The sequence below is a fragment of the Chaetodon trifascialis genome, chromosome 2, assembly GCF_039877785.1.
Source record: "Chaetodon trifascialis isolate fChaTrf1 chromosome 2, fChaTrf1.hap1, whole genome shotgun sequence".
Classification (NCBI taxonomy): Eukaryota; Metazoa; Chordata; class Actinopteri; order Chaetodontiformes; family Chaetodontidae; genus Chaetodon; species Chaetodon trifascialis.
In genome coordinates this window covers 7,345,713-7,368,667 of record NC_092057.1, presented here as the reverse complement: position 1 = coordinate 7,368,667, position 22,955 = coordinate 7,345,713, and the positions used below count along the sequence as shown (strand labels likewise).

General features: G+C 45.5%; 1 protein-coding gene across 2 annotated transcripts in view; it reads left to right on the top strand.

The window, feature by feature from the left end:
- Positions 1 to 22,222, top strand: part of gstcd (glutathione S-transferase, C-terminal domain containing) — a 49,075-nt gene extending 26,853 nt beyond the window's left edge. For both annotated transcript variants that reach the window (XM_070973981.1, XM_070973989.1), the window contains exons 6-12: positions 3,701 to 3,816; positions 4,153 to 4,197; positions 5,068 to 5,196; positions 10,140 to 10,273; positions 14,505 to 14,535; positions 18,000 to 18,069; positions 19,787 to 22,222. In XM_070973981.1, the coding sequence (XP_070830082.1) occupies positions 3,701 to 3,816; positions 4,153 to 4,197; positions 5,068 to 5,196; positions 10,140 to 10,273; positions 14,505 to 14,535; positions 18,000 to 18,069; positions 19,787 to 19,977 (716 nt within the window). In that variant the 3' untranslated portion in view covers positions 19,978 to 22,222. The remainder of the gene's footprint in view (positions 1 to 3,700; positions 3,817 to 4,152; positions 4,198 to 5,067; positions 5,197 to 10,139; positions 10,274 to 14,504; positions 14,536 to 17,999; positions 18,070 to 19,786) is intronic.
- The last annotated feature ends 733 nt before the right edge of the window (positions 22,223 to 22,955 follow it).

Here is a 22,955-nt window from a genome sequence, read left to right as displayed (position 1 = left end):
GACTTTTCATCTAGCGCCATCATGAGGTCAGAATTTTAGTGCATCCATCCATTGTCTATACCCGACAATCCCTTCTCGGGGTTCCCGGGGGGCCTGAGCCTATCCCAGTTGTCATTGGGTGAGAGGCGGGGCAATTTTTTTTTTTTTTTTTAGAGTCACCAATTAACCTAATGAGCAGAGAGACCACGCATGCACGGGAAGAACATGCAAACTTCACACAACCTTCTTGCTGTGAGGCACGCGCACTACCTGCTGCGCCACCGAGCTGCTTAGTGCATCCAGTACTACCAAATACCTGCAGAGCTAAGCAGCTGTACTTAGTGTTTAGTGCTGTTTAGAAAATGCTAGCATGCTAAAATGCTAAACTAAGATGATGAACATGGTGGAGCATTATGTCTGGTAGATATTAGCATTTTTGTTGCGATGTTAGCATGCCGACACTGACATGCAGCTAAGTGTAGTCTCAGAGCTGCTAGCGTGGCTGCAGACTGATGAGGTCTCAGGAAGACCCTGGGGAGGTGCAAGATATATCTGCCTGACCCTCTTAGCAGAGAGGAAATGTAGGAGCGTCACCTCATGGGCTCATTACCTGGCTCCAATGCCTGTTAGGCAAGGAGCAGGGTCAAAGGACACACGTAGTCTGGAGCTGAACCCAGCATCAATACGATCCATCATTTAATGAGTGAAAAGAGTGCGACATGGCTCTGAATGTGCGTCCATCTGAGGGTGTAATAAAGAAGTGACAGCCGGTGGAGATCAACATGTTGATTAAGTGTTAAATATTTAACAGCCACTCCGTTTCTAGGCGCTTTGAGCTGTGTGATGTAGAAATAGACGACTAAATAAAATCTGAAATGAAGGTGCGGGTTGAGAGATTCTCTGTGGGGATTAATGTTGTCAGTCACTTTGATAATGATCACAGTAATGTAAGCTAGAACCGTTTGCACGTATCTTTAATTAACACGTTGGCTTTTCTCCTCCTGTCCGTCCTATCAAAACATTTCTTCAAACAAAAATACACCAAATTACACCATTTATGTCTCTTTTAAGGGGACAGAAGATCCACTTTGCTTTATGGTGGAATCATTTAAAATTGAGGAGCCGTTATGAGACCAGCCTCATGTTACTGGTGTCATTAAGCCTCTGTGGAAATGTGCAGTGTTCTCTGCAGTGTGTTCCCACTCTCGTTTTACGACGTCTCCTCTGTTTGGCACACACTCGGTTTCCATCTGATTTGACGCAATTACAGCAACGCAGGGTGTGAACTCCTCAGACCTCTGTCAGTTTTGCTCTTTTCCCTGAAACCACGTTAAAAAAATTGAACTTGAAAACAAAGGGAGAGGTCGGCCGGCATGTGTTTAACTCTTCTGCTGCCGCCCACTCGTACGGAGCTTCTGGGTTTGACCTCAAGCCGTGTGGCGACCTCTCACCAAACAGGATCTTGTCTGAGTAGAGATGCTAAAAAGTAAGTGAAATCAATTAATGCACTTTTTTAAGCACCTTCTGCGCTTCAGATTTGTTTGCTCTGGACTCGTGTGGCGGCCCTCAGCCCTTTGTTTCTCCTCTAACAGCTTCGAGGTTGTGCCTGAAACTCTTTCATAAGGACCTCAGACCCTTTGTGCGGCCTCGCATGCTTGGATTGAAGCACTGAAGAGGCTTCGAATGCTCTCAGCTACAAGCTTACAGGGAAAGTTTGAGAATCAGGATATTTGGCAAAACACTCAACACTCACGCTCACACAAAACTTCTTAAAAATTGAGTTTTGGGCAAAACCTTCAGCCCTTAAAGGTCAAGTGTGTTGGATTTAGTGGCATTAGTAGCAGTGAGAGTCTCTAGAATGCAGAAGAGTCTCCAGAGCTGCTGTTTGGTTTGTCCTCTCTGGGCTACTATAGAAAGTGGACCTTTAAAGCTGCAGTCTGGGGCTTAAATGAACATCCGTATGATTCTACCAGAGTTTTTAAATGTGTCGTCTGCACAAACTGCAGGTTTGAATTGACTGTAAACAATATTTTTATACCATCCATAGATCACATGACTACTTTAATGTGAAAGTGGTCGCTTTCGAGTCCCCCCATGAAGCTTCATAGCGTCTATCGTTTTGATCATCAGGCCCACAACCCACCGCTCTCATGGCGTCGCGTTCAGCAAAAAGACAGTTGACACAGACGGTGGAGACCAAAACTGAGCTAAAAGTAGAGTCAATAATGGACTTACATTATTCATGTTTCCAGAAACGCAGATGAATTCTGTTATTGCTCCTCATCTCTTGGTGTCTGATAGCTTTCACTCACAGTTTCTCCACATCAGTGTCATTGTTAACGACGTGTGAGCGTTCGCAGAGTTGCCGCTTTAACATGTTCTGTATCACATCCAAAGTGTGATCGGCACTGTTATTCCATTTTTCCACATTAAGCCACGTCTTAGACACCCCCCCCCGTTTCTGCCCTGTTGACTTCTATCACGCTCTGTAATACAATTTGCAATTAAAATGTGAATCTGCTCAGACGCATCAAAAGGCCTGTGAACTGAAGCCTCTCTGATGCACAGAAGAGCCGCCACTCGTGTGAATTACTCACCCAGATGAAGAGCAGAGTCTTGTCACTTACCTTCCTGCTGTTTCTCCGTATTTAAATTCAGCCCTCTCTGTCTTTATTGAGCTCTCCCTGCAGCTGGGATCTGCTGAGTGACAGACAGCATGAGGGCCTGAATCCGACCGCTGTGAAACGTCCTGCTCTGTCGCCGTCTCTCCTCCCCCCGGCGTCACACACAAAGCAGTGTGCTATGCTGGTGTGAGGGAGAGGTAAAGGAAACACATCGCTCCAGATTTACGGAGCGGAGATGACATCGGCACGCCGCGCCTACGCCTCGCTGCCGACGCGGCGTGCTGAGTTAATGGGGTACATCCTGCTCGCACAGCGGCACCAAGTTCTGCCGCAGAGCAGGAGGACACTTGATTTTGGCTCGGAGGCTTTGCTTTTGATGATGTTCAGAGAGTTTGCACCCCCATAGTTGGCAATTGGCTGCAACGTGCTGATGACAGAGCGGAGGCCTCTTCGTCTGTGTGCTGTGTGCTACCTGAAATGGTTGTAAATCTAAATATGAGCAGTTAAGGGTGGGGCGGGGGGGGTCGCTGTTCGTTCTCTGATAGCAAGGAAGCAGGACGTTAGAGCAGGGGATCCCAAATATTTCAGCTCGACACCAAAACTGGGGCCCAAACTTACAAAAATACATCAAGAATCGGCAGAATATCTGCATTTAGAAGCTGCAGATGAAGCTGAAAACACACGCAGAATAAACAATTCCTCTTCCTCTTCGCACACGAGGAACTCTTGACCCGATGCTTCGTTTGCAGACTTCTTTCCAATTTCTTCGTTTTCAAGCTGTCGTGACTGAGCAACACAAAGCTCGTCGAGGCCGCGTTTGAGGTGGCCAAGGTGGAAGCCTTGTGTTCATGCACACGACCCTGACTGAGGGAGCCGCAGAAGTCAAACTCGATTCTGAATTCATATTTCGTCGCGGCCTTTTGTGTGTTTTGACCTGCAGGTAAAGCTGCTCTGTGACCCCCGTGTGAGTTTGGGAACGGCTGCATTGGATCATAATGAATCCATGATGCAATTCTTGTTCGAGAGGTTTGTTTTGTTTAGCAGTTTTTAGATGAATCGCCAGTGAAACCCTGTTGCTTTCTTGTGCTCTTTCGCAGGGAAGATGTCGAATATCCGAGCAGTCAGGAAGAGGCAGCAGCTGAACAACCTGGTCGCGATGGTGACGGAGCTAGCCCGGCCCGGACAGACCGTCGTGGACTTCTGCAGCGGGACGGTGCGTGCGTCATCCATCAGTCCGTGCATGTGTATTTATGGCTGCACCTGAGCGTGAGGCGCCGCTCTCCCGTGTGTTTCTTCTCTCTTTAAACGCTGCTGCTGTCGGCCAGCGTTCAAACACAGGCCGGTAATGTGATTACGCACACTCAGAGCGGCGGCTCTGCGTGGCTGCAGTGGTTGGAAAGGGCAGCGCTGATCACGCCTCCACTGATGCTCTCTGATGGATGCTGTTTTACATCTCCCTCTTTCTTTCTTTCTTTCTTTCTTTCTTTCTTTCTTTCTTTCTTTCTTTCTTTCTTTCTTTCTTTCTTTCTTTCTTTCTTTCTTCACACAGGGTCACGTAGGAATTGTTCTGGCTCACACACTCCCAGATTGCCAGGTAATGTGTGTGTTTGTGTGTGTGTGTGTGTGTGTGTGTGTGTGTGGTGTCACTAAAGACTTGACTGTGGATTTTGGTCTCTTCTTCCTGTTTAAACAGCTGCAGATAAAGTTTAGGCGACGCTAATGTGACCAGCATTATCGTATGTGTAGACTCCACATGTGGCTGTGGAGGTTGACTCGTGATCCAGTTTCTAATAACTGCAGTGAAGTTAAGTCCCAAAATTTATTGAAAACCATAGAAGTAATCATTCAAATTCCCGGCATGTTTTCACCAAATGAAATATTCAGCTTCGATCCATATTTGTTGGCGTTTAGCTTTTCAAAAACAGCAGCCAAAAACCTGTTTGCTCTCCGCCTGCTGCACTCACGGCGAGGGAGGCACACACTCGGTGCGTTAACGGTGCGTTGATGAGGCGGTGTATCAGCAGCCCAACAGCAGCATAAATTACGTTTATGTAACCACATCACACTGTGATGCCAGATGAATAGTCAAAATCTAACACCACGACAGACATTTGAAGCTGCGTTTGAAACCTCAGCAGAACCTTTGATTTGTGATTAATCTTCAGATGGATCATTATGATTCAGCTGCATTGTTTTTAAGAACTTGATGTGATTTGCTGATGAACTGGTCATTTCATGTTTTGCTGTTTTTACTAACGTTCCACCTCAGAACAGGCCTCGTGTAATCTCACGCTGCTGTGCTTTTAATTAAACTTTGTGTCTGTGTTTCACTATCGATCGATCTTTGGGCCCTTTGAACGTTGCTAGATGCTGTCTGACGTTTACATTCATTATGGCCCGCTGCAGGTCGTCTGATAGCGGCGGTCGCATGCAGCTGTGTGAGTCGTGTCTGTCTTTATTTAAGGTCATCCTCATCGAGAACAAAGAGGAGTCGCTGGTCAGGGCGCAGAGCCGAGGCGCCGAGCTCGGCCTGAGGAACATCGGCTTCATTCAGGCCAATCTGGACTACTTCACTGGAGCGTTCCACGTTGGGGTGAGCAGAGCGAGTGACAGAAATGTGCTTTTACGGCCCTTTGTCTCTATTTGTTTGATCCAGACTCTGCAGACAACATGAAAACCACTTCAGGTGTCTTCTTATTTAAGATGCTGCAACTTTATTACGGTCTAAAGCTTGACTGTGATGCTAAAAATAAGGTGAAAATGAAGTTTTTGTCTAAATAACGGTGAGTCAGAGTATTATTTGTGCTGTATTTAATGTGATATTGAGTTGGACGGAGCAGCCACGGCAGTGCTGTTTTCATATCCTTTGTTTTCATGTCATTTGCATTGTTTACCTGTTGTCTCAATCCACATTCGATTTTTTCCCCGCTCAGGCTGCAGCCTTCCAGCAGACAAATGAGGAAAAATGTTCTGCCACAGGGAAAGTGTAATCAGCAGTCACATTTGATCGTGCCGTAACGCTCTTCTTATTGAATTCGAGCTCATTGTAAAGAAAATGTGAGTTCATGCTTATTTTAGAGCGTTGAAGGTTTCATCATCAGTAAATATCCTGTTCCACGACGTTTGAGTCCGTCTAATGTTTGACGGCGTTGCAGTCTGAATGGTTTGACATTTATGACAGCAGGTGTGACTCAGGTATTTTTATTTTACTTGACGTGAGGTGCAACCTGACGCTTTCTGTTTGTTAATAACAGTAATTAAGCCTCTAACTCAGAGCTGCTCGTCCGACGATGCACCGAAACCGAGAAGGCGACACCTTCGATTAACGCTTCACGAACGATGTGCGACCTGCTCTGCCACCGTCACAGCTTCGCCGCACAGCGTCTGAACGGCGTATTTTTAGTCTGTACGCCGGAGAAGCCGAGCCACACGTCACGCAGAGACGCATGTCAGTCCCCCGCCTTTTTACTGCGGACTGAAAATGCCAACATGCAATTATTTTTGCCATTGCAGCTAAGATGCTTTTCATTTCCTGAAGTGGAGCTTTTAATCAGAAGCCTTTTAGCGGCGAGCACTTCAGTCGAGCAGCGTGTGTCACCGTCCCCGCTGATCATCTGAGAGCCGAGAGGTGGCTTTACCCAGAAAATGAAGGACACAGGGAACGTCCAGGTTGAAGGATTTCTTCAATGTTATTGGCACACTTCTGTTTGTTCTCGTTTACTTTCAAAATTTGCTTTTGGTTTCCTCTCAAAGGCAATTTGCCAGCATATTAAGGGTTGTGCTTGTCATCTTTGGGCAGGAAAGACTCGTTTTTGGAAAGTGTTGGAATAAAAGTGCTTGGCAGCCATTTCAAGCTTCGCTCAGGCGCCTTGGCGGTGTCACACTTTTACTTCTTCGCGCATGTTTTAATACCAGCGTTTCTGCCAAGGCTGCAATCCTGCCTGTTTGTGTTTGTTAAAGCTACACATCCCGCGTGCTGAATGTCTTTAATTCAGCTGCCTGCTACAACAGAATAAATATTTTACTGACTTTCAACCTCAATGCTAGATGGGGTTAAAACAAACCTAAACTCAGTCCTGCACCTCGCTCGTCCTGTTTGAAACACCCACTTTATCTGCAGAGCTGTTGACTTTCTGAACGGATAATTGCAACCAGTTTAGAGCAAATAGGTCCTTAACTGTGGTTCATTATGTGGTCTTTGAGTCTGGCTGGTGTCAGCTCTTTGGGATTTAAAAAAGAAGCTCCTCTTACCTTTTTTAGAGCCTCTGATTTCCCGTTTCCACACATTTTGCTTCATCAGTCTTGATCGTTGTTGATATTTATGTGTGGTTACCTGGCGTGACTCTGGGTTCTCCGTCAGATCCAATCAGGATACGGGCATAGCTTTGCATATCCTGCCCGGTTCCACCCTCTCTTTCCAGTAATCCAAGATGGCGACAGTGGGCTCACGCTTGGTCTCAGCTATGTCTTCCCTCAGACGTGCCGTGGAGATCCGTCCTCCTGCTGTGTGTCATGGCCCACTTCCAGAGGCCGGTTGTTCCAGTGGCCTCGCTCTGACGCCCTCTGGGGCGAACAGGAACACGTACCTGCTGTAATTAGCAGTCGCTGTTGTTCCAGCATCGTCACTCCACTGAGACGTGCTCCACTTGGAAAGCAGCAAACAGCTCCGATGATTCTTCTTCTGCAATACGTGGGTGTTTGGTTTTTTTTTTAGCCCAGTCAGACAGTCTCTGTGCACGAATGTGGATTTTGTTTCCACATACGTGAATGCTAAGGTTTCTGTATGAAACATGCCTCAGCTGTAGCTTCGGCTTAGCTTCCTCCTGCATGACAGATACCTGCAGGAGCCAGCCGTCACACTGACTTTAATGCTGCTATCTATAATACATGCTCCCATTTTTAGTCACATTCATTTAATCAGGCTAATTAAATTGAGGCGTCCCTATTCTTAGTCAGTGCCGGCTCTTCCTGTCTGCGGTCGCGTGTCCCCAGTATCAGAAGCAGCCCCTGCATACAGAGCGTTTAGTTCTGTCAGACCGCATCGAGCCGGCGGACCTCCGAGGCAGCAGAAGTTGTGGAGCTTGAAGTTGATCTGGACTTTATTGGATCGAGGTCCTTGATGGGTTCTGCTCACGGCTCGGATTGTTTGCAATTGATTCTTTCAGTCTTTTTGTTTGTGTGAAGAAAAAATGTGCCTGCCGTTACTGCTTTGAGCCTTATGTAAAAAGGGGTATCGATCAAGTGCAGCGAGGCTCTATCAGCTGTAATTCCAATGCTGATGCGAGTTAAAGGCTTTTTTTTCTAAGTGTGTTTATCTCCAGTGAAACGCAGCAGCTCATCCACCTTCGAGAGGAAGACGACCCTTTGATTCTGTGTAATCACACAAATAAGCACCACCGACCGCAGACTCACGACAGGATATAGAACTCTTACTGATTGACTGGCTTGATTTTTTTCCAGTTTCTCTTTAACCGCTTGGTGATTTCAATCATGATCTCATAATGAAACCTGTGCAACTAGCACAGCTAACCGGTTAACATTTCGACACAGCAGAGGAAGCTTTTAGAAAGTGTTGCAGAAAGGTGTGGAGCAACCGTTTTCAGAAGCTTTGCTGTCTCTCGCGGCGCTCGGGTGATGTTGATGAAGTAGAGTATTAGTTAGCTGTATTGCAGGAACTTGTTCCGACTCAGGCCCAGATGGAACAGGAGAGGGATGCAATCACTTAAATAAGAGTGAATAATGACGCCTCATGATGTCTGTGATGTGATTATTGAGTGAAGATGCAGATTAATGAGGAACACAGCTTTATAAACGGCCCCTGGTCCTTCGGTTGTTCTATATTGATTTATGATTTGTTCTTCCAGTGAGATGTTTGTGCAGAGGTGTGCTCGACGGTGCATGTATGAAAAACTGTAAGACTGTGAGATGGATTTTAAAATCAGCCTTGCATATATTTTCACCTCCCATCATCTATTTTTAATTAGTATTTCACAAAACGTATCGGGCCGGGATGCAGCTTTATCGATGACGCTAAAACAGACAGACAAAGTCGTTTCTACAGCGAGGAGGCATCTTAAATCAAGAGCTGGAGATGCATAATTAGTTATCAAATCATATCAGAATGTGTTTTATTTTAGCTGCGTGCATTTCTTTTGGCTTTGTGTTAAATCAAGGCTAAAGGTTATAAAATGTAATTAGGATTTACCACAGCATGACTAATGTACAACATTAAGTAGCTGAGCAAGAGTGATGGCGTTACTTTGTTAATTATTTTTGCTTTAGATGTGGAGGATGTAACATGGTGCAATCTTTGATAGGCACTCCTCCTCCTCCTAATCAGCAGTCTGAGACGTGCTGTTGGAAGAATAAGCTGTTTTTTTTTCCCCGTTGCCATGAATAAATGAAGGATAGAAAATGAGGTGTCAAATAGATGCGAGGCCATGCAGGTAATTGATGTTAATTCCCCAATTTTCACTTCCTGGCCGTTCGTTCACCGTGCAGAGTCTCCTTGTTTAACTCCGTCTTTGTTCCACAAAGCAAGCGGAATAAATGTGGAATAAATTGCTGCAGAACAACCATCAAAGGTCCAGGTGGAGCTCTTCATGCAGCTGAGAAAACCCATTTCCAAACATAGTACGACAGCATTGAATTCCACTTAAAAACTGCAGATTTCCAGTAAACACTTCTGGTTCTGGTGCAGTCGGACCTGCAGTCCTGCAGCGTCCAGGGAGAGCTCACGCACCTCTGAGAAATGTCCCCCCCCCAACATTTCAGTGACTTTATGAGTGTGTTTAGAGTGCCTGTTTCTTCCCTGATCTTTGGAGCTGCAGCCAATCGTGGCACAGCCTCGTCCTGACCACCGCTCTGTGGTGACGCTGCCAGGACAACACGCCATGGACTCAGACTCGCGGGCGCCGGGTGACGACCTCTTGGAAGACAAGAAACGAAGTTTTGAAGTGGACAGGGTTCATTTGAGGGAGCTCGAGCAGCTATTGTCACATCAGACTGTTGATAATCTTTTTTATTTGGGCCATTAGCAGTGAATCCATTTAGCTAATGTACGCTTGAGAGGAAATCATCTATTTTACTACTATACTTTGGATATTAAAGTCAGTGCCTTTGAAGAATCATAATGTGTTTTTTGCAGATGGACTGGGTGAGCTGCCTGAATACAGACAGGCTAAAGCAAAGGGTCTTTTAGTCCCTTTCTGTGATTCAATATATGACCACAGCATTACTAATGCATAGCTGGGTGTTCATCACCACGCACAGTTTATCCACTCAATGGAAGTCCTGATGCATTCGTGCCCTGGCTCTTAAATCACTAATACTCTTTGTTTGCTCTAACTCTCCCAGTCTGCACCTTTGGGAGCGTAGATGTATTTAATAGCAGCAGCCATTATGAAGTAATCAATGGGATCGAGTGCATGCTTACAAGTGCTCTCAGTTTGGTCCTGCCGCTCCACAAAGAAGGTTTTCGAGAAAGCTTGTTGAAAGAAGCAAAGTCTGCTATTAGTTTTCTGTGCTTCGCTTCAGGTCGCCCTCCACGCGTGTGGCGTCGCGACAGACATGGTGATGGAGCACTGCATCCAGGCGGGGGCCGCCTTCGTCATCAGTCCTTGCTGCTACGGCTTCATCCAGAACGCAATCAAGTTCAGCTTCCCCAAGAGGTTTGTACCTGATCTCACCTGGCTCGGATTAAACCCTGAAAACTCACCTCTGTTCATCAAAATGGCATATTTAGTTTGATGAACAGTGACGAGTGGTAACGTAGGAATCAGCCACACTACGCCAAAGTCACGCCGTCTTTGGTCAGAATGATCCTAATGAATATAGCTGTCATCTAATTCAGCCAAATGAAATGTAGCTTGGCCGGCTAACATCGGCGAGCTGACCATAAAACATGAGAAAAACAAACTGTCCAACACGCTGGCTCGTCCTCGCTGCGTCCCCAGAGTGAATGGACGGAGCAGAGTCGGGCTTCAGTCGGTGTTTTTGTGGAGAAACAGAGTTCTGGAAACAGGCTGCTGCAGGACACAGTTTGGCTCCCAGATCATCAGATCCTTCAGTGACACATGAAGACTCACCGTCTCAGAAAACAGAACACCGCAATCACTCTGAAAATACTGAAACTCAGCTTTCAAAACACAGATCTGTAGCTTCACCTGCTTCTCCGCTGATACGCCTCATTTCATTGACGGGATTGGTTCCTTCGTTATGTATAAAACCCTGACTGTCTGTGTTTGTGAGACTGTCATTGGTCCACTGCAGATCCAGGGTACTCAGCCATGGTGCAGACCACTTATTTCCCTCCTGATGTGTCTTGTAGCTAATCAAAAAGCACCCTGTGGACACACAAAGAAGGTTAAAGACTTGGTTTTCGTTGGCGGGCTCTTGTTACCTCTGACCTCGTTTTCTCGTTAGCCCCGTTAGCATCGCCGCTTCTCTTTTCGTACGTCTTCAGTTTCTCTTCGGCGGCTCCATCGCTTTCACACTCCGTCGCTCTCTCTCACAGACAAACAGTCTGCATCTCTTGCCGCTGCTTTTTTGTTCACTTCACGTCTCCCATCATCACCGCTGGCAGCACGAGGGCAGCCGTGTCGCATCCAGCTGGAGGTGCAGAAGATGAGACGCTGCTCTTGTTGGATTTACTTCATCATACGTGGCCTTGGAGAGAATGAACAGCGTAGCTAAGCTAAGATACGAGCTAAAATGTGATGCTGTCTAAATAGAGATGAAGAAACAAACAACAGCAGGGAAGAAGGAGTGAGAGGCTCTCCTTCGACGGTGTTGACCTTGTTGCTATAGCAGCACTCTGTTGACTAATGGCACTGTAATGCCTTAAGAATCATAACGAGGTAGCACGCCTGTGAAAGCACTTTGAGATACTTAAGGCTTCAAAACAAAACGCTGCTGTGTGGGATTGCTGTAGCAGCAGCTGAGAGACTGTGAAACCAGCAGTTCGAGCTGGAGGGGCCCTTTGATAGCTGGGACAGTTACAGTTAGGATGAAGACCGGCTCGGATCACGGATCAGGAGAAATTCCTTTAATAAACTGTCCAAAAACACACAGCAAATGACGCAATCGCAGCTCACCTGAAATGTACCTGCAGCTCTCCCTGCACATTCCCCCCTTTCTCCATCTCTCCATCCAGCCTTTCATCCACAGTTTTTTTTTTTCCAGTTTAGGAGCAAAAACCTGTAATAATTTGTGCGGTTGCAGGATTTCAGGGTCTGCAGCCGGAGTCACGGACCGCCTGTCGCCCACTGTTGTTTGTGTGTTTGCTCGCTTGTGTCATTCAACACTCGCCTCTGTCGCTCATTACTGAGAAATCTGTTGGGGAAAGCTGCTGCTGGTGGAGCTACGTAACGCACACAGCACACACACCGCAATCAGCAGCGGCGGCGAGGAAGAGCGACGGTCCTTCTGAATGTGCAGCATTCACAGCACGCGCAGCAGCACAACGCTTAGAAACGGCACATGGCGCTAAAAGTAGAGTGACGTGCAGCTACATGCACATCAAAAGACGCCTGACTGACTTCAAGACGACATGTTCATTAGAGTTCATACGCGCTCTGTTCCAACACGGCGAGGGAAGCTTCCCTTTCACCGTCTGACTCTTAATTAAGGTGCTGCTGCTTTAACAGTGTTATGGAATCAGAGGATGTTTCAAGACCATTCAGACAACAGCAGCTGCTCACAGCATCGACACGTCTTAATGAGCAGTGTCAGTGAAAGTGGGTATATAGGGGGGGGGGGGGGGGGTCTTTGACGGTGGAACATGAGTGTATACTGTAGAAGTAGAAGCCGATGAAGACCACTGCGTCCGCTGTGTAAGAAGGAGCGCTGCTGCAGGTTTTATTCCAGCAGCCGTCAGACTGTTTAGCACCATTTAACTCGACACTGTTACACAAACGTACTGCTTTTGCACTACAGCGTTATTTTGCTAATAAGCATGCAAATATCCTGTGCAATATTACAGTTTTTTTTACCGTGCTTATGTATTATTTCTCCTGCGCACTTGTACAAAACACTGTACCACGTGCAATTAAAAGATTTTCCATTGAGAAACTGAGCCGTGCCTCTAAAGGCAGCTTTATTTCTGCATTTTTGCATGTAATGTACATATATATATATATATATATATAATAGATTTTTATTTTCTATTCCTTTTTATCGTCCATTCGTTCTTTTTCTATGTCTCCTTTATTCTTACCATTGCTGCCTTCTGTAACAGCATCGTTTCCCAGGGGTAAGATCAATAAAGTTCCATCTTATCTTATCTTCTCTTATCTTATCTTAAGTGCCATAAGGCAGCGGCACGCCGGCAGCGACGTGGTTACCTCTCAGAGTCGACACATGCCTGAAGAGCAGCAGCCACTGTCGGAGCTCAGCGCTGCTGTCAGCTTGAATTAAGTTCAGGCTCATTTCACCACGAGCAGCCGTGCAGCATGAAGTGTGGATTTTGTTGTTGTGTCAGTGTTTAACATGCGCTGATGTGGAGCAGCGGTTCTCTGTTCTCTGTTCCAGACGTGCTGGTGTGTGATTTTAAGGCTCCTCTGCCAACAAATAAGGACTGTCTGTGTGGCCATGGTATGACTGACCCTAAAACTGTGCCTCGGGGAGAAGCGTCAGTGTACAGTATAAATATTTAGGAGTTTCCTCGTACTTCTTCCTCTCCTCATTTTCACTAACTTGACACTTTGCCCCTCCTGACTCCTCATGAAATATTCAAAAAAAGACTTTGCAGCTGCACCAGACAACAAGAGGCCGTGTTTCTGCAGGGCGGTCGTGCAGTGTGTGTGAGGGGCCGACGCACCTGACTGTGTCAATCTCTGTCTGGCTGCTTTAGTGTTTCCCCTCAGGTCATGTTCCAGGTACTCGTGGAGATTCTGCAGGTGTCGACATTCCAGGCGGTTCACGGCTTTTTATGAGCCGTGAAACTAAACTGCCCGTTTCATTGAGGCTCAGACAGTTAAACCTCTCTCCGTGTGACCCTCAACCTTCTTCATGTTGGCTTTTAATGAGCTTCAGCCATGATCTGATTCGGTTTAACCACAACAAGCAGAAGCCCCGTTTTCATGAGAGAGAAGGCAAGGCAAGGCAAGGCAAGGCAAATTTATTTGTATAGCACAATTCATACACTAGGCAATTCAAAGTGCTTTACGGAAGCATAAAAATCATACATTTTGATTAGAAGAGAACAAAAAAATAAAAATAAAATACAATTAAAGGAAAATTAAAAACAGACACCAGTAAGAGACAATAATTTAGCATTTAAAATGATTAAAACCATTGAGCAAATACATTTACTTTAAGTGAAAGCTGTAGCAAATAATAATGTTTTCAACCCTGATTTAAATGAGCTGACACTTGGTGCAGACCTCAGGTGTGCAGGGAGAATGTTCCACAGGTGAGGAGCATAATAACTGAAAGCTGCTTCACTTTGTTTGGTTCTGCTTCTGGGAACACACAATAGACCTGTCCCTGATGACCTGAGAGGTCTGGATGCTTCATATGGAGTCAATAAATCTAGAATATATTTTGGTCCTAGACCATTTAATGCTTTATAGACCAACAGTAAGATTTTAAAGTCTATTCTTTGACTCACAGGAAGCCAATGTAGTGATCTGAGGACTGGTGTGATATGGTCCATTTTTCTGGTGTTTGTAAGGACTCCTGCAGCCGCATTTTGGATCAGCTGTAGTTGCCTAATTGATTTTTTGTTTAGGCCAGTAAAGACTCCATTGCAATAGTCCAACCTACTGAAAATGAATGCATGAACAAGTTTTTCCATGTGGAAAAAAGAAAGAAAGTGGTTTGTGAACACATGAAAGTATTAAACACATCTTAATCTTTACACTTTAACATCCGAATATCTTCTGTTTTTCTGTTTTACAGCAAAAGGTTCCAGGAGACTCTGACTTATAAGGTACGTTTGTAAATGGGGTTAAATCCCTTTATTCCATTTATTATTATTTATTGTACAAAATACTGAATTACAGCTTTTTAGATTAGATTCAACTTTATTGTCATCGTCAGAGTCCAACACAGAGACAACGAAATGCAGGTTAGCATCCAACCAGAAGTGCAAATAGTCATAGTATCCAAAGAAATTATAAATACATGTAAGCAGTGCAAGTGGCATGAAGTGTAAACAGTATAAACAGTATGAGGCAGGTGCAGGTAGAGCAAGTAATTTCTATAAAACCATAAAAAGATGTGCAATATGGTATGTAAACAGGTGACCTGCAACAGGTAGTAAGTGGCAGTGCAGTAAAAGTAAAAGTGTGAGTGAAAAGATGAGGTAATGATGTTTCAGATTCACTTCATGCACACCGAAAGACGCCTTCAGTGGGTCGTGGCTTCTCTTAAAACATCATGTTCGTTAGAGTGTTTTGTTTCTGCACAGTGAGGAAAGTAATTGCCTCGTATACAGACCCGCGGTGGAATCGGCGGCGTTTAGTTGAACAGTTGTCGTTTCACATGCCTGGACCCAGAGAAAGGCAGTGACCCGGAGAGGTGAGAGCGCCTTCTCATGACACACACGTCAACGGCCAGCAAACACAGAGACCAGGAGCAAATCAGACAAATGAGAAGCAAACTGAGCAGCAGAGACACGTCTGGACGGAGCGACAGCAGTTGCCTGTAAACCACGACGGAGTCTGTTAAACTGTGCAACCATTAAAACTTAGAAAATGTCTTAACTTCTACAGACTTCAGTAAATAAGTAACGTTTAAACAACTGTGGTGTGACTACAGTATGTTGGCAGGAAGTTCCTGAAGCATCACATTGTCACATAATCTCCAAAAATTAGGCTGCCAAACTAAGAAATTAAGATTTTTCAGGGTGAGAAATATCTGATCCAGCTTCAGCCATGTTTTTGGCTTCTTTAGCAACAAGTTACTGAGTTTTTGTAACTACAGGTTTTGTTATTTTTCTGAAATGTCATCTAAAATCTTCAATTTTCATCATTACTAAACAGCATTTTATCATTCCATGTTTTAAATATGATACAGAATTCAATCATATTCCATATTAGCTCGTTTCCTGTTCCTGCTAAATGCTAACTTAAGTTTTGTGAGGTTGTGCTGACAGTCAGTGGTGATGCACGACTTTACTGTGACGAGGCAAACTTTGGCTTCACAGAGAGCTGCTGCAACCAGAAATCAGGAACATTAAAAAGGAATTAACAAAACTTTATTTTGCTTTGCATAAGTAAGATTTCCGCAGCGTGATTCTGTATTTACTCCCTGTTGTTTTCACTTTAGATATTATTTCTTTTATGGGAAAGGAAGCCGTCTCTGGGCTCTCACGTCTCGGGAACAGAGACTCCCCAGGCGGTCGCAGAGTGAGACTCACACCCTCCACTTTCTCAATCCCTTATCGCCGAGCACAGACACGGCGCTGTACTCGGCGAGGGCCCGTCCCGTGATGATGTATGGGACCTGTCAGTGCCCCTGGGGGGAGTCTGTGCAGGAGTTGCTGCAGGTCTTGGCCATGGCAACCTCAAGAGCTGACATGTCACAACACTGGACCACCTCTAACTTCTTTTCCTTTGTGCAGCAGCAGATTTTTTTGGAGCCATAGCTCGAGAGGTGCAGGAGATTATATATTATTTACGAGACAGCGGGCAATCACGGTGTTCTGTGCTATCAGGCTGGGGTTTCTCCACTGTTGTCCAAAAAGCCCCGTGAGCAAACGAAATCAAAATTGCCACATGTTCTGTCTTGAAATAAGAAGCTAAACGTGCAGCCACAGGTGGAAGAAATCTATGTTCTCCTTAAAGCAGCAGACACATCATCTAAACTGTAAAACCAGAGCTCTGAGCCCCCCCCACCTCCCCCTATAGTTTTGCTTTCAACCACCATATTTCATATTTGCCATTCATCTAGGCTCAATGCGCAGAATTCCTCTTTTTCCCGTGTGTCTGCTCCCAAAGCTCCAGCTGACGTGCAGAAATAAAAGCTGCATCGCATTGTTTTATAGCAGAGCTACAGTCGTCCTTCCTGGACTGCAGCAGTTAAACAGAGTGACAGCACTCTGACGAATGTGTATCGCTGGAATAAAGGGCTAATGGTGTGAGATATTGGTGCTCAGCGCTAACTTTAAGCACCTGCTCTGTGGCCTTGCATTCAGCTCAACCCAGCGCAGTGAAGAATGGAATCAATTAAAGTGCCGCAGAGGCAGGTTAGAGATTACCAACCGCCCTGCCAATTCACTTGTTCCATGAACCTTAACGAGGAAAAAACGGAAAGAAAAACTTGTCCTTCGGCTGGAAATAAAAAAGCAGGGTTCATCTGACCTTTCTGGGGAGTTTACAGGGATGAATTTATGCAAAGAATCGTGGAATCATAGGATGCGGTTGACAGGAGGCTGAGCGTGCAAATGAAGGTGTTCCATGTTTTTTGTCCCATGCGGTCGTCCAGCCTGACAAACTGTAAACTGATCTACAAACGATGCAAAGAAATCAATGTGGTCGATCACTGCTACTCCACAGCCGTGCAGGCGTCTCCCTGAATGCTAATGTCAGCGTGCTAACAGAGCTAACATGCTGATGTTATAGTGCTCAGTATTTCACATTCATCCTCTTTGTTTAGCCAAGTGTTTCCTCAAAAACTATTTTTATTGAAATATGATTAAAAAATCTAGTCTCAGTTTACTGACTCAGTGTGAAGCCTGGGCCTGTTCAGTCGAACAGAAAGCTGATATTCTTGCAGGAATTGAAGAAAGACACACAGGAAGTTGAAATTGGATAATCTTCCACGGCACACCTGATGATTTCTCACGGCACAGTGGTTGGGAAACACTGGTTTAGCCTGTTAGCATGCTAACATTTGGTAGCTTTTCAGTGCAAATCAAAAACCAAAGCACTGTAAAAATGAAGTCAGGACACCAAAGTTCTTAATATTAATTATCCAGATATGCTTTTAGATTCATCCCATGACGTGTTTTGCTTGAAACATGAACAGTACGGCACTGTCTCTGATAACTGTTGAGTTATAGCTTTCAACATCCACGTGACCATATGTTCATATTTGCTATTCATTTGGCCTCAGTGTGCAGAACCTGTGCCCCCAAACCTCCAGCTGACGCCTGCAGAAATAAAAGCTCATTGCTTTGTCTTACAGCAGAACTACAGTCGAGCTGCTGTGAATGGGATAAGCAGATGGATGAATAGATGGAGCACATTCACGCATGCTTGTGTGTGCATGCACAATCGTGTTAGTTTCACTGAATGCCTCATCGTTGTGGAATCGCTGAAGTCTGATCTGATCTGTGCTTTCTCCCTCATCGCGGCCGACTGAGACTCGACAGACTTCACCCAGCGCTCGAGTATTTCCTTCACCTGCTGCCGAACGCTTCCTGAGCTCACTGTCTGTCCTTGTTTTCAGGAACACATGATCCTCTGCCGCTTCGCCGACCAAACCGCCGTCCAGCTCCCTCCTGAGAGGCGACTCATAGGTGCTGTTTACCGTCTTCACCTTTCATATGTCTGACTCAGGAAATCAATGCTGTCTTGATATTGATTTGGCTTTTTTTTGTGCTGAAACCATGGAAACCAAAGTCACAAAGAAATACGTGGGCGATTTTTTTGTTGTTGTTGTTGTTGTTGTTGCACCTCAACAGCTAACTTTGTACCTGCTGATGTGTTCTCTCATACTTCTTTACTTCTTCTGGCCTCACACCTCCTCCTCCTCCTCCTCCTCTCCAAACATCTACATTCTGATAAGCGTGAAGAAGGTTAATGCAGGATTTCATCAATGTGACGAAACAGCTGCAGCGAGCAGCTGCCAGATCAGCGTCGTCAGACTCAGAAGTGTTTTGTCAGCCTGAAACCTCCGGGCCTGAGCCGGAGCTTCAGCGCACAGTGTTTCATTATGTTGAGGACTCTGTTCGCCCTGATAGCTCTCGAGCTTATCAAAGCCTCCCTCTGAAGCCGAGACGGCTCCCCGATGCCTCGTCAGTCTGAAGGCCTTTCATATGTACCTGACACGACCTGTCACGGCGGTTTCTGCTCTAGATCAGTTAACAGGGCTCAACCTTTCCCGCTAACATTTTCTAACCGTGTTTGATCTCATCTCTCCGGAGTCTGCCTGCCTGACTGTGACTGTGACCACGCAGGCAGCACGACAGACCAAAGCTCCCATTTACTCTGTCTGCCACCTGCTCCCCACCAGCTAAACTGCACAGTGCATCTGAAGTCTGTTTCCAAAATGCATCCTAAGAGATGTTTGGTATTGATACAAACAAGAGCTGGGAGCTTATAGAGAATGGACGAAATAACAGGAACACCTGTAATCTTCAAACCAGTACAGAAGCACTACGATGAAAACTGCTTATTTCGAGCCTGACTGATGTGTTGAACTGTTGATATTCGCTTTGATGTGTCAGCAGCAGCAGGGTGACAAAACAAAAAAAACATGGCTGCCAGAACAGCTTCAGTGCTCCTCTGTAAAGATGTCTCTGGAGGTCCACTGGAGGGATGGATCCTTCCAGAGGACGCTCCTTCATTTGGTGTCTGGATGAATCTACAGAAGGTTTTCATTTTGCAAAAGATGTGGCGACTGTGAAGGTCTTATCACGTGATTTTCATCCTCATCAAACCATCCAGTGACCCCCGTCGTCCAGGATCGACGTCAACGTCAGCGTGAAAGGACATCATGCGTATGGCAACGTGTACAAATACAGCAAATGTTTCTCCACTCAAGTATTTTAAGGTTTAAATTCTCGTTAGTCACCTGACAGTCTCCATTTTAGCAGATATTTGCAGTTTCTTAGGTTGCATTTTTATGTACGTGACAGTTATTTTATATCATTTTGTCAATTAATTTTCCTTTTTTTCTGTCCAATATTTCAATTTTACAACACTTTACTGCTCTGTTTCACTCAACCTTACTGCCCTTCAAAAAACAGTAGTAACACAATCAGAGGAATCTTTGCCAAACGTCTCTCTCTTATGTCAATGTCAGCATTTATAGAAATATCAGTTAATGAAACCCAGTACTTAGGTCATGTTGGATTCCTTCCTTTGTAAAATAAACGCTGCTCCTGTTATTTTGCCCCTTCCTCTGAGTTCAGAAGTGTAAGAAAATGTCTTTATGTTTTTCAGTAAAGGTTTAAAACTGGGTTGTTTCATTCCTGGCTGCTAAATGTTGTTTTTCTGTTTGGACCTCTCCAGGTAAACAGTGTATGGGCCTGGTGGACTTGGACCGCTCGTGGGCAGCAGAGACTCATGGATACTCGGTGCGGGTGATGACTATGGAGCCCGAAAGCTGTTCGCCAAAGAACAACATGCTGGTTGGAAGGCGGAGGCAGAAGACTGGCCTGGACGCTGAAGCGGGCCAACTGGAAGCACCGGTGCATAATTAGGGCTGCAGGCAGGGCCGCACAGCAGAGCGGCCTCGGTGTGGTCAGGGTTTGTGAGCGCTCCGGCTTCATCCTCCCTCCACATTTTCTTTTTATTCCTTTTGTAAGAAATGTCCTCAGAAGATGAAACAGATCTTTGCCAAAGTCATCCTCTCATATCTCTGTCGGACTGAAGGTAAAGGCGGGAGAGCCGTGACTTCTGATGCGATCCACACGTGGTGGAGGAGCCTCCGACTTAAATGCGCTCAATTATCGAGCGCTTACTCGTAGTAAAAGAGCTCAAGCCTCTCACCAGCTGCTACGTCGCGTTTGTGTCTTTGCCTAAACTGTGTGATCAAGCTGGCAGCGTAAACAGAAGCAGCAGGAATTACACACCCCCATTGCAAATAAAGTACACCACACTGCCTCATGCTGCTTCTGCAGATAGTCTGCATGCGGCCTTTTGTGATGGAGCTCAGCAGTCGGCTCCCTCCGTGTGCAGGTGTGAACAGAAGAGGGAGAAACACTAAACAACTTCAAGATGAGACGAGGAATTATCGTTATCCACTGTAACTGTCCTGTGTGAGAGAGAAATAATATTCAAAGTCACATCGCACCAGTTAAAATAAAGCATTTGTTATGGATCTAACAGGGAGAATGATTATTCCTCATGAAGAATGAATGTGAATACGGTATGCATTCTGTAATACCTTCAGCAGCAATGAATATTTTATGATGCTGGCGAAAAGGTCAGCGTGCTTGATTAGATGCGCGCAGTTCAGAGCCGAGTAGCTGAACATCACACAATACACTCCACATATCCAATCCTGTGTGCTTTAGACATACTGTGGCCCCCTTAAGCTTTCGTTCTCCAGGTGAAGCTGGTTATCTGTTTCTCTGAAAAACCCTGTGTTGTCACTTTTGACAGTGTGTTGCGGCTGCTTGAGAAATCTGTGGAGGTAGCCGGCGAGCCGCTTCTCCCGCTCAGGCTGAAGGGATAGGCGGGAGCGGTGCAGGCTCCTCCAGCGTGGAGCTCATCTGAATTCAGCCGGCGGAGTCAAATCCATCCCGAGGTGAACGGCCGCAGACGCAGCTCCTTCCAATGGCTGGAATTATGTCAGGAGGAGATGTTTATGCTTGGGCACAAGAAGAAGTGCATATAGGCAGAGAAGATGAGCGGGAGTGTGGGCGGCTCCGCTTAAAGCTCGCATGAGACAGACAGGAGAATTTAGAGGTGTGAAGTAGGTCGATTCAACCCGAGCAGCCGAGGCTGAAGGGTGACGAGGCGAGGCTCATTGTTTAGATGAAATGGGTGAGCTGCCCGAGCCTCTTTCTATGTAAATGCTTCTTCATGAATGAGGAGCCTCGTGGAGCCCGTGAATACGGCTTAGAGTCGGCGCTGCACAGAGCTGAATGCATTTTTTTTAATCCTATAATTAACAGAATCATTAATCATTTATTGTCACGAAGGTTTTAACACGCAAGGAATTTGCCTTTTGGTTGTTAAGAGGAAAACAAGCAGATTGACCTCAGCGTAAAGGTCGACGAGACGAGCTAAAACTGAAGCAAAGGAAGCAGCAAAACACATCGTAGATAGTCATTTAATCAGCGAGCAGTCTTTGTTTACATGCTAATAATCGTGTTTATTTATCGTTTCCATTAACCTAAGTGGACGCTCTCGTCACCATTTGCGTCTGAGCTGAAGAATTTCGCTGCACCAGGAAACGTCCACCAGGAAATAATGGATCTTCCATTGTTTTATGAACTGCACTTGCAGTGAAAATTCAGCTTGTCTTGGCGTTTTCCGCTTCATTACGCCGGTGGTATTTATGGCCGTTTGCCTGCAACAGTTGGCGTGAATTCTCCCTTTTGACAGTCACCTTATTTACGTCTCACTGTAACAGACACCGATGAAATGGATGGAAGAGGCCTCTGCTGCTTTTTCCATTATCTTAAATATCATTCCTTTATATTTACCGTTTACATGCATTAAAACATGAGTTCAGAAGTCGGGAAAGACTACATTTATATGCACGTCTTCGGCTGCCTGCAGCAGACTCGGGCTGCTGCTCTAATGCTGTTTTCTGTTTCCTGATGCCTTTCTTCCTACTTGTTGTCACCGTATATATCTCCACTTTTGGATTTCCCTGCTTTTGTTCTATTTTTGTGTTTATTTTCTGCTTTAGTCTGCCGAGGCATTGTCTCTCCAGAATGTAACATAATGACTCACTTCTCCCTCAGGCTTCATTAAAGGACGACTTCGCCCAAATCTCTGAGAAACATTTTTATTTACTCACGTCCCCCCGACAGATTGCTTGTTTTTGGATGAACAATATTGATGTTTAGTTTTCATGCCTCTGCGTTGGAGATGGCCGTGGACGGTGGCGTCATGTTTTTAGGTCACCTTGCTGGAATTTCTTTAAATTTGGCACAAATGTTCACTTGGATTGAAGGATGAACTGATTACAATTTGGTGGCCAAAGGTCAAAGGTCAAGGTCACTGTGACCTCAAGTGGTGATCTGACCAAGCGGCAAACTCCAGGGCTGTAACATGAAGCCAACACTGAAGTGCCAAAAACTGCAGTTCCTCAAATGACCACTTGAGGCTGGTTCCAAAGCGAGTCAGTCCCCATAGACCCCCACGTTAAAAAGGCCAATTTAACGGCAGAGATGCACATGTTTACAGCCTGGTTTCAGGGAACAGGCTTCAATTGGCCGCCTCAGCTCCACCCACACTCCATCTGGATTAGCCGGGAGTTTGGTGGAGTCAGATGCTGGCACTGAGCTTCATGGTGGTTATTTGAGAACCTATGGGTGAAGTCACAGAGGCTGCATCCGTGCTTTAGACAGTCTGAAGGCTTGACTGGTTGGTGGAGGCATATGACTGATTATAGCTTTCAGTATTTTAGCACCACAAACAAAATTTGGTCAGATTTATTTTACTGGACCTTAATTCTTCTAGAATTTGCTGGAACGTTTCCTGGAAAGAGCCGTGAAATTTG